Consider the following 12,294-nt stretch of genomic DNA (forward strand, 5'->3'; position numbering starts at 1 on the left):
GTTTGGTGTAAAATAAGTTACATGTACCTACAATTTAATTATTTTTCAAAACAGTACCAAGAAACTATATAGGTACATTCTCTAAGGTGGTTGTAGTGTCAAAGAAGTATTTAATAAATAATTTCATCCACATTTACTTCAATAGTAGTATGAAGATAATAAGAAAAAAAGACTATCGATTACATTTATATTTTATTTTGAAGAATTAAAAGTAGCGAATTGGCCTTTAACATTTACTAACTATTTTGCTGCCACCATAGCCTTCCTATAGTTATACTTTATCTGCAGTCTTTTACATACTTTCTGGAAACTGCATTTTGTTTTTCTGTTATATTGTGCTTCCTTAGAGTACCTGATGATTTCCTTATGCCCTTTGTAATCTATTTATTTAGCTTGACTTCAGTTTCATCACCAGGAAATCAACATCAAAGCAGTATTTATAATTACAGAAAAAAGTCAAACAATTCTGAAGAAATCTTATTTGGCGAAGCAGTCACGTCATTTCATATTATTAACTTTACATACATCAATATATTGTACCCAGAAACTCATAATGGGAGTAAAAAGAGTTTATCTGCTATTTCTTTGGTTTTAGGTGGTTCAGAGGAGAAGACCACAATAATTTTTAAGGTTTTTCTTATACTTTGTTTTATTAGCAGCTGAAGTGTTTATCGTCAAGTTCACTTATGTAATTATTTTTACATTATATTTATGTCAATAATAAAAGTAGTTTCCAACCTCCTGTTTATTTAATTGTAAAGATATTTTCAACAACAACTTGTTACCAACACAGAATTTTATTAATCATTCTCCTTTCCCATTTCGCTTACCGGGACTGAACTACGCCAAAGGATGTTTGACAGTTTCAAGTGCATTTGATATTCTGGTTGGATATTGTTGCATTACAAAGATTTTGAGATACGAACGTAGAACTACTTTGGATTGGCTTTGCTGTATATGTATACGCCAGTGATCTCTATACTAGTATGGAGATCACTGGTGTACGCGGATGTACGCTTTCTTCAAGTTATCTTTGAAATACTCGTGTCTCATTGTTTGTTGACAAATTGCCGGTGAAGTAGTGTGACAGTGTAGTTCTGTGTGAGAACTGCTTTGTTGACGCTGACAGTGTTGCAGACTATTGTTATTAACTCATGTGTAGAATTTTTAGACATGGCATTTAGTAACAATTATCGATGTTGAAACATGTTTGTTAATACAGTGCAGTTATTAAGTAGAGCAGGAAGACTCTCTCTTGCGAACTATGTGGTGAGATTATATATTCCCTATCTGTAGGATCATGCATTTTCGACCGTTTCGCAGTGTGACATGACATATATGTGTATTCTCTGCGAACTATTTTACAATTCTAGATTCAAGGGACAGTACTTCAACGATTACTGTATTGTTCACAATATACGATCATCAAATCATCAGCAAGCACTATGGCTGGAGAAAGATCGGAAACATTTAAAATAGACACTCCAGAATTTCATGCTTTGTTTACGCCTGAAGTGGACGCGTTATCAGCCCTTTTCAAGAAATACGGTTATGAACTGAGAATAGCAGGTGGAGCAGTAAGGTAAGTACCGATGTTTAGTGTATTAGCTCAACGTCTTCGTAATATTATCGCATAGTTACAGTGTAAAATATTCATCCTTCTTAGTGAGTAAATTTATCTTATGTTCTGAATGTGTTATTATCTACTATTTCAGTTTATTTTTTATTGTTTTGCGCCGATGTTCGCCTCCAAGGTTTTCTTAACCAGGTTAGTACGTTGAAACTAGTCTTGCCTCAGATCTAGTGATGCAAGAAAATAAGAAAGGAACTTCGTGTTGTGGGTACATACTTTTGCATTCTGCCAGACACTTACGATACACTCCGCGTATGATTATTCATTTTTTATTACTTTTTTAATTAAATGCATAATACATGTCAAGTTTTGGGAGTAAAAAGAGTTTATCTGCTATTTCTTTTGGTTTTAGGTGGTTCAGAGGAGAAGACCACAATAATTTTTAAGGTTTTTCTTATACTTTGTTTTATTAGCAGCTGAAGTGTTTATCGTCAAGTTCACTTATGTAATTATTTTTACATTATATTTATGTCAATAATAAAAGTAGTTTCCAACCTCCTGTTTATTTAATTGTAAAGATATTTTCAACAACAACTTGTTACCAACACAGAATTTTATTAATCATTCTCCTTTCCCATTTCGCTTACCGGGACTGAACTACGCCAAAGGATGTTTGACAGTTTCAAGTGCATTTGATATTCTGGTTGGATATTGTTGCATTACAAAGATTTTGAGATACGAACGTAGAACTACTTTGGATTGGCTTTGCTGTATATGTATACGCCAGTGATCTCTATACTAGTATGGAGATCACTGGTGTACGCGGATGTACGCTTTCTTCAAGTTATCTTTGAAATACTCGTGTCTCATTGTTTGTTGACAAATTGCCGGTGAAGTAGTGTGACAGTGTAGTTCTGTGTGAGAACTGCTTTGTTGACGCTGACAGTGTTGCAGACTATTGTTATTAACTCATGTGTAGAATTTTTAGACATGGCATTTAGTAACAATTATCGATGTTGAAACATGTTTGTTAATACAGTGCAGTTATTAAGTAGAGCAGGAAGACTCTCTCTTGCGAACTATGTGGTGAGATTATATATTCCCTATCTGTAGGATCATGCATTTTCGACCGTTTCGCAGTGTGACATGACATATATGTGTATTCTCTGCGAACTATTTTACAATTCTAGATTCAAGGGACAGTACTTCAACGATTACTGTATTGTTCACAATATACGATCATCAAATCATCAGCAAGCACTATGGCTGGAGAAAGATCGGAAACATTTAAAATAGACACTCCAGAATTTCATGCTTTGTTTACGCCTGAAGTGGACGCGTTATCAGCCCTTTTCAAGAAATACGGTTATGAACTGAGAATAGCAGGTGGAGCAGTAAGGTAAGTACCGATGTTTAGTGTATTAGCTCAACGTCTTCGTAATATTATCGCATAGTTACAGTGTAAAATATTCATCCTTCTTAGTGAGTAAATTTATCTTATGTTCTGAATGTGTTATTATCTACTATTTCAGTTTATTTTTTATTGTTTTGCGCCGATGTTCGCCTCCAAGGTTTTCTTAACCAGGTTAGTACGTTGAAACTAGTCTTGCCTCAGATCTAGTGATGCAAGAAAATAAGAAAGGAACTTCGTGTTGTGGGTACATACTTTTGCATTCTGCCAGACACTTACGATACACTCCGCGTATGATTATTCATTTTTTATTACTTTTTTAATTAAATGCATAATACATGTCAAGTTTTATATTATGGTGCATAGATATTACATTGGAAAATGGTAGTAACCGAATTAGTGGGTAAGATTTATCTCTAAAAGAGCTTTATTTATCTTGAACCATCTGTTGAAATATTCAAAACATCAACAGATTGCCCAGTCAAATGGATTATCATTGAACTTTAGCAAAACTCAGAACATATAGCTCAATACGTCCAATAGAACGCCATAATCAATACAAATAGATTTCTCTAACAATGAAATACAAAAAATAGAAAGTGTTAAATTTTTGGGACTGTAGATAAATCACAGTTAGGAAGAAAATCCACTGCTTAGAATTTATGTAGCACCTTGGTTTATCTGTGTTTGCAGTATTCGTGATTACTGCAGTAGGCAATTTAAAAATAAAGAAACTGCTTTATTCTGCTTATTTCCAATCACGAATGAGTTAAGGAATTATTTTCTGGGCAAATTAAAGTTATGGGGCTTGTGTTTTCAGTGTAGAGTAGCATGTTACAACAGTTATAACTGGTGTTAATTGTAGATCAGTCTCCAGAGACGTCTTCAAAATGACTGCATAATGTATGTAGACTTATTCATTAGTGTTTTTTTTTCATGATCTCTATTTCCCTTTTCTCAAAAATAGTGAAATTCACTCTGAACATAACACTAGTATCAGAAAAACTTCTTCAGAGACTTCAAGAGGCTAGCATCAATTCAAAAAGGAGTCAGACATATGAGAGCACATGTATTCAGCAACTTACCAGAGCACCCATTAAATTTCATGTAGATAAATTAATTAAAGAACGGTCTGTTGACTACTCCTACTGCATTGAAGAGTATCTTCACAGAAACTCTTACATTTAATGTCTTAGGGTAATTTATGACCAGAATTAGTGAGTCAACTGGTCTTACTGATACTGGATGTTGGGTTCGCCACGTAATATGTGATGATACAGTTTGTGACATCATAATTCTGCAAACAGAAAGATAACAGAAAACTAACAATATTTCTTTTGCACCTATATTAGCTTTTAGAGCATAATTTGTGGTGTTGCAGCCTGATATGTAGCACATTTTGATATCTGGCTAGGTTAGATGTGAAGGTGGCTGTTTTTGAGGGTGTGAAGCCAACAAGAGTGAATGTCAAATCTTAGATGTGATGACAGACTGATGTGTAATGTAGGCTGTCTGTAGGATTGTAGCTAGTTATTAAAATCTATGGTTTTTACAATTGATATTTGGATTTTGGTAGTATACTTTAAGTAACTTAGGCTGTGAGGGCAGACATCATCCACTCCATTCTCACTCCCCAATACTGCCTCCATGCTGTTGAGTTCCCCAGATCTTGGGTTAGGTTGGAGGGTGACAGTTTGATTGTAAGTTGGTAAAGCATTATCAAATGCCTCAGTTGATTGGAATTAGCACTTAAATTCTGTAAAGTAAAGTCATTTTACTATATTGCACTTAAATTAAATGTGCATCTTGATGCCTTTCTGCATCCCAGGAACACACACTGTGGAATCCTGGAGTCTGACTTACGGAATATATTCGTTGTAAATTCTCTTTAAAATAATTGGTAAAGGTGTTACTGTGGAAGCACTAGTAAAGTAATCAAATATTGTTCAGTTTGAAAAGTAATCAGGTTATGTACGTATCAAATGTTCTTATAGTGTTTTTTTTTTGCGGAAAGGCTTAAGCATGCTGTTGTTCAATTCCTTCAAAAATGGGAGCTAAAACATAAGTAAATGATTACAACCTTTTCATTATTGCCAGATTTCCAAGCTGTTTTGAGAACGTCATGTACTGCAATAGTTTTTATAAACACACTGGACAAAAAGCGTACTTAGTAGCAAAAAATTTGGATTTCAAAATGAACAGCTTATAATTGTCTTTATTTAGCTAGTTATATGTTCTGTAGATCATATGTATAGTAACTGTGTCAGTAAAACATAAAATTATTTATATGGTCACACATTGCCCATTTACGGGTTTCTAATTTATTAGGCCTCCTTATTGATATTCAAGAATTTCTTGGCAGTCAGTTATTTTCTCCCTAATGACAGTGATGGTGGCAGAGACTCAAGACTTTTATTCTAAATAGCATGGCTTAAAAACCAACATTTTATTCAAGCATACCACTGTTTAAGACTCAGAGAAAGCAATGAAAGTTGTACAAGGGTTTCTTTTAACATTGCTATAGTTCAAAAGATGGAAAATTCCGAAATTAATATTAAAAAATCATGGCTTCTAAAAGTACTGGCATATGATGTGTAAGAAGCCAGTTATGGTGTTTTAACCTCATTATAACCGATTTTCAGGCAAATGTCAAACTTCTTACATTACATTGACCTATTAATTTTGGATATTTGTCTGTATTAGAGGCAAAGTCCTAAGTGTTGCTAGTAAATGAGGTTCAGATATGTTCCATTGACCTTTGTTTCTTCTTTGTCTTCTCAATTTAAAAATCTGAAAACTGCCCTATGATGTCCTTGAGAATAGTTTTGGTGATATGAATTCTCGAGTCTTGTGAACAATGTGAGCCATTGGTATATTCTTTGAAGTGTGACATCGTATCTTAAGTAAATGATGTTGAGACTGTTTGTTTCTATGTTTCAGTTGTAGTGGTGTTTGCATTCTGCTTACTATACATTGTATTGTTCTTGTGGTTGGTGGTTTCTGTTGTGTGCACCGCAGAGGGCTAGGGGAGAAGGCAAAACATTGAAGGAGGAGGGGATAGTGGCTTGGATTATGTTGTGTACTACATCTATGTAGCTCTAGTGGGTACATTTAAGATGGCACTACAGCCATTCTGCGTGGCGTGGTGTCAAAGTCAGCATTTGTAGACTGTGGTGGAAGATGTTTGTAGGAAGCCCAAGATGTAGATTGGTTTATTACGTCAGTTTGGTTGGGAGTTGTCGAAGCCAAGAAATATGTCGTGACTATTTCTTATGGATTGTATGTTTTTAACTTTTTAATATGTTTCAAGGCATTAAAAACAAAAACATCTCTGCTTAAAGCCCCCCAATCCCTGTGGAGGAGCCGGCCGCGGTGGTCTCGCGGTTCTAGGCACTCAGTCCGGAGCCGCGCGACTGCTACGGTCGCAGGTTCGAATCCTGCCTTGGGCATGGATGTGTGTGATGTCCTTAGGTTAGTTAGGTTTAAGTGGTTCTAAGTTCTAGGGGACTGATGACCACAGATGTTGAGTCCCATAGTGCTCAGAGCCACCCTGTGGAGGTGGCGTTAGTTTGACAGGTTTTATTCTGATAATGTTTTGCTGTTAGTGATGTCATTCATTGGTCATTTGTGGATTTCGTAGTTAAAGCTATGTTGATTTGTCACTGGGTCATAGGTACTGTACCACATTGTTTACTAATTCCAAATTTTCCTTGTCTGAATCCTCCTACAATTCAGTATACTGATGAAGTATACGTACTCTGCTCTTCAGTGTAAGCAAGTAATAGAGTTTCAGTTAACACATTATTTCTCAGGAATGAAATTTTGTATCTCAAATCTCTTACTGTGTGGTGTAAGAGAGAAGCAAGGTTATGGTGGTCTTCCTTACTTGCCATAGGGACCATATTCAGGAATCCATCAGACTTCATTCATCTAGCCCTTTTGTGTTGCATTCTGGCACCATTTATTGAATTCTTCTGCAGTGACAGCCTTCACCAGAAGAGCTTGGTACATGTCTTTGAGCTGGTTCATTTAAGTAAATGGGAGATTTTCTCAGCTTTTGTTATATCCGGACTTGGAATGTTGCAAACTGCCAAAACACACTCTATGTCTGTGTCATTTTCCACTGTTCTTTTGCTAAACAGACTTGCTGTTGCTCGCCACCAAAGGCTTTCTTGAATTCGGACTCGAATTTGTCCCGGCTGTTGACCACTTTGTTCTTTTCAAACCAGTGGTGGGCTGTGCCATCCAAGTAAAAGTGCACTTCTGCCAAACCAATCATGTCATCTCATCTGCTGTATTTGGCAACACTGTCAGATACTTTCAGCCATTTTGTCAGGTCTTGACCAGCATCTCCAGTAAACACTGATGGATGCCTTATGTGCAGCTGACTTACCATTGACTAGGAATTCATTGGTCTCCAGAAAACATGGACTGTAGAAATGATGAACTATATGTGCTCTGCTCACTGTTCATGTAGGTGACTGCTTTTATGAGTGACAGTGATGAAGATGTCTAAAGAATACCCAGTGTCTTCACCAGCAGTGTCATGTCGAAACCATAATCAATTCCAAATCCAAAGGCTGAGTTGTCAGTGAAGCACTACACATTGAACTAAAAGCTTGTTTATACTGACACTGATGTGCAACCAAATGGAACTGATCTCCTGGATGGAGAGTGCAGTTGTTTATATAAACATCAAATGTTCCAAAAAGATAGTATTTATACAGCCATTGAATATTCTAGATATACAAACATTACAAATGTATCATATTTCAACCAGTGGCCCGCAGCATGCCAGACAGCGACACTAACCAGTACACCACACTGATAGCACCAGAACTTGTAGTAGTATTTATAAACCTTTTTTAGTGAGTACCTTTTGTGTAAGTGCAGCTTTATCTTAAATTATTATCCCACATTACATTAGTGAATGAAACTATGCCGAATGTGTTAACTTACTGATTACTGCCTCCCTGAAGTTGACCTTCATTCTTGTGGCAGAAGTAGAGAATGTATAATGGCTGTCCCAGTAGAGAATCCCTTTTGAAGTCCAATTATTGCATTATCGTACAAGCGAGTGGTAATCCTAAAATGCATAACCTTTTCACAAATTATGCAAAATGAACAAGGCCTAAGGGAAGAGACTGGCCAGTAGTTTAAGACATTAGTGGAGCCACTATTCTCATATAGAACCTAACAACTACACATTTTAATATCTCTGGTAAAATATCCTGAATTAATGAACTTCTATACCCAGACTAAGAATGATTACATATTATGTGGTGAGATAATAAGCTGCAGAGTTGTGATGTATTTTGTGTGTAGTGTGGGGTGTACATTGCTATATTGTAATTTTATTAAAGGCTTATCTTACTTGAAGCTGTTAGTTATTTGTGTGTGCCATTTATCACAGTTGTGATCTCTTGCTGTGATGTGGAAAACACGTACACATTATATTGTCTACATTGTAGGAAAAGACAGATCACAACTTACCATAAAGAAGACACTTAAGTTGCAGTCAGGCACAATTAAAAGACATTTACATACAGGTTTTAGCCTTAATTTTCATTAGCAAAAGAGAAACACAATTCATATACACAAGCAAGCATACCTCATGCACACATGGCCGTCAACTTTAGTCTCTTGGGCCAGAATCATTATATTGTTACGCATGCAGGAATTCTGTTGTGTCAAAGGAGTTGTCAAACTGATATGGGTTCATTTTGTGTTTGAAGTTAATCTTGCTATGCATTAGATTCTGTACATCTTTGGATAAGTGATAAATGATATTTATGGCTGCATACCTCATTCCTTTCCTTATCACACTAAGACTGAGTGATGGATAGTGTTACTCATTTCTTGTTCTAATATTTCATTTATAAATGTTAGTGCTGTTTTTGGACTGCTGTAAATGTAAAACCTGCAGTTCTACTGCAAGAATGGTACTGGTCGTGTGAATATTTTGCTTTAGCGGACTTAGTAACTTCGTCTGAGTATGCTGATAGAAATGTTGATTCTTTATGTGTTGTACAGTCATTACACACACATTGAAACTGCTTGTTGTTTCTGGCCTATGTGCATTTTACCTTTTTCTTTGTGCTTTATTTATGTGACCAAGACAAGTTTTCTTTGAAACTGTCACATATGGTGCAGCTAAAGTACTAATATGCTTTTTAACTTACTTTAGGGACTTGCTGATGAAAATCAATCCAAAGGATCTTGACTTCGCCACTACTGCCACACCAGATCAAATGAAAGATATGTTTGAGACAGAGGGTGTGAGAATGATCAATATGAAAGGAGAAAAACATGGAACAGTCACTCCACGAATAAATGACAAGGAAAATTTTGAGGTAAGAGTTACTTCTCTGCACAGTTTGATGAATTGGCAATATGTGTTTCATGACTGACGTTTCCTGGCACAGGTAACTACATTGCGTATTGATGTTCGAACAGATGGGCGCCATGCTGATGTGGAGTTTACGACTGATTGGAAATTGGATGCAAATCGTAGAGATCTTACTATCAATTCCATGTTTCTTGGTAAGTGCAGTTATAAGTTCTCTTGTTTAACAGTTTTGTTTTTACCTGCTTCGAGTTCACTGATAAAGTGACAAAAGTAAATTTTGGCGTACAGGTTATAAAAGTAATGCTGTATTTTTGATGTGAGGATTTGCTTAAGATCTCTCTAATGTCTCAACACTCCTACAGTTAGGACGCAGACTAAGGAGAGTGATGACAGTATTATTTGTGTAGCAGGTAGTACCATTTTTCACCTGCTGATACTTTACAGATTGCAGTAAACACATCGCTTGGGGATGGCCTTTGATTTGCTAGAGGGAATAAATACTGGTCCCGGCAAGTGAATCAGCATTTCATGCCTCAACTTTGGCGCCTCCATTATGTCGATTCATGAATACAACCCTTACTGAGATTTTCTGTACCAAGACTTTCATTTTAACTATGTTTGTTTGTGAGTTTGATGTTGAAGGCAATTCTGACTGTTCAACAGTACTAATTTCGGCTTGCTGTCATGATGTTCACTCCCTACTGTGTTTTTGAAGACCAAATTGTCTCCTGTGCTTCTTCTTTCATGCCCCTGTCATTAGTCACTTTCTTTCCCCTCACCTCGTCTTCTGTCCTTTTCCTTCCTTCCGTGTTAATAGTTTATCATTTTATGGATGTTGTAGTTCCTTCTTCTAATGTAGGATTTTATCGGTTTTAGTTAATCTCAGGTCGGAGGGACTGATGACTGGATGTTTTATGAATGTTGTAGTTCCTTCTTTTAATGTAGGATTTTATCGGTTTTAGTTAATCTCAGGTCGGAGGGACTGATGACTGCGTAATTTGGTCCCTTCTCCAACCAACCACCCACCTTGTCTCCTATATTTGTGTCAACATACTTCGTGGTTCACAGCAGTGACTTGCCTAGTTTTTGTCAGGCTACAATACAAAAACTTGAGTGCCATGCATGTACACTTCCATCAAGAGTAATTAGAAAACGTAGTTAAGTAAATAAAAATAAGAAAACTAAATTAATGGAGAGGGTTGTCCAAGGAAATCCTGAGATCTGTAGACCTTTTAATAATTGCAAGTGTAAGAGAAATAAACTTTACAGTAGAATGTAGACATCATTCTACAACCCTGCTTAACCTCCAATCACCTGTCTTCATCTATCTATATGTTTGTACTCTTCAGAGCACTGTAAACTGCACGCCAGCATATCACTAATTAAGACTTCCTCCCATTCCATTTGTGTATAGAGCATGTGTAGAATGTTAGAATATTTACTTAAACACCTTTGTGTTCACTACCCCTACGGGAGTGATGCGTGGGGTTGTATTATATGCCCACGTTGCTCACTTAATGCTGATTCTTGAAACATTATAGACTGGCTTTCACGGGATAATTAGTGTCTTATCTTTGAATGTCTCCCATTTCAGATTTTTCAGTATCTCTGTGGCACTCTTACTCATGGGTCAGACAAATCTGTGACCATTAGTGCTGCTTTCTTTCGTGTATCTTCAACATCCCCAGTTAGCCATATTTGGTATGAGTCTCACAAAGTGGAATGATGTTAGATCAGGTCACTTGTGAGTTTCGTAGGCTGGCTCCAGACTCGTTGCATTTTACCAGTAACCTACCAATGAACTGAACTGTACCACTTGCTTTGCCTGTGACTGCTCATATGTGATAATTTTATTTAACATCCCCACAATTTGTTACACCACGATATTTGTATAAGTGGACTGATTTCAACAGTGACTCATAAAGTATTGCTGTTTTTCTTTCTTTTGTGACTTGTACAATATTACATTTATGGGCATTTCAAGCAAATTGCCAGTGTTTGCACAACTTTGAAATCTTATCAAGCTCTGACATAATATTTATGCAGTTTTTCTTTTTAAGACAGGTCTTCATTGTAGATAGCTCCATCATGTGCAAAAAGTCTGAGGTTCTACTGATATTGTCAGAAAGGTCATTAATAGACGACATGGCCAGCGAAGGTCCCCAAGACGCTTCCCTTGGGTGTGCCTGAAGTTACTTCTACATCTGTCAGTGACTCTTCTTCCAAGATAGCATGCTGTGACCTCCTTACCAAGAAATCCTCAATTCAGTCAGTAAATTTTTATTTTATACTCCATATGTTCTTACTGTGTGGTGCTGAGTTAAATGCTTTTCAGAAGTCATGAAATAGTGCATCTACCTGATTGTTGTTGTTGTGTCCTACGTTCGGCAGGAAAAAGCTAACAGTCAATTTGGACACACTTTATTATTCTTAAAGCCTTCTTGGCATACACTAAGGATTAAGTGCAAAAACAAACAGAAAACCCCAAACTCGTGGTGGCAAATCATGTAGGGAAACAAAGATAGTGGACGAAAAATACTGACCAAAATCTACTCTACAAAATACAATCTGTTACTACAATCCTAAAGCGAGTGAATACTATGCTAGGGCCTGGGTAAGTACTGGTCAGAGCTGTTCCTAGCAGTTGGTAAACACTGCCAGTCTGACGGTCTAGGCGTGCTTATAAAGCCAGGTCGACGGAGTGCTACATGAGTCATGTGAGATCCGATTGTTGGAACACTGTCACATGTTGTCTGGCGAAGTAGTTCCGTGTTTATTTGGAAAGTTTGTTATTGTTTCTTTTTGCTGGCAAAGTTTCTCTCCTCGCTCCTGAAAGGGGGTTGGCAACCCATCTTGCATGTCAGTTGTGCGGCCCCTCTAACTAATAAGGGGCCACTACAACATTTCTCCTCTGGGAAAAAAAATGCACAGCACCACAAACATCTATAGGAGTAGGGGCGT

General features: G+C 36.8%; 1 protein-coding gene across 3 annotated transcripts in view; it reads left to right on the forward strand.

Moving 5' to 3' along the window:
- The first annotated feature begins 971 nt into the window (after nt 1-971).
- Nucleotides 972-12,294, forward strand: part of LOC126481140 (CCA tRNA nucleotidyltransferase 1, mitochondrial) — a 60,083-nt gene continuing 48,760 nt past the window's right edge. Inside the window, exons 1-4 of one of the 3 annotated variants that reach the window (XM_050104692.1) lie at nt 972-1,269; nt 1,374-1,582; nt 9,172-9,337; nt 9,410-9,527. In XM_050104692.1, coding sequence (XP_049960649.1) covers nt 1,207-1,269; nt 1,374-1,582; nt 9,172-9,337; nt 9,410-9,527 — 556 coding nt within the window. In that variant the 5' untranslated portion in view covers nt 972-1,206. Of the gene's footprint in view, nt 1,270-1,373; nt 1,583-2,362; nt 2,660-2,763; nt 2,973-9,171; nt 9,338-9,409; nt 9,528-12,294 lie in introns of those variants that run through there. The other 2 variants (XM_050104694.1, XM_050104693.1) reach the window with 2 other exon arrangements.

This window comes from Schistocerca serialis, chromosome 5, assembly GCF_023864345.2.
Source record: "Schistocerca serialis cubense isolate TAMUIC-IGC-003099 chromosome 5, iqSchSeri2.2, whole genome shotgun sequence".
Lineage (NCBI taxonomy): Eukaryota > Metazoa > Arthropoda > Insecta > Orthoptera > Acrididae > Schistocerca > Schistocerca serialis.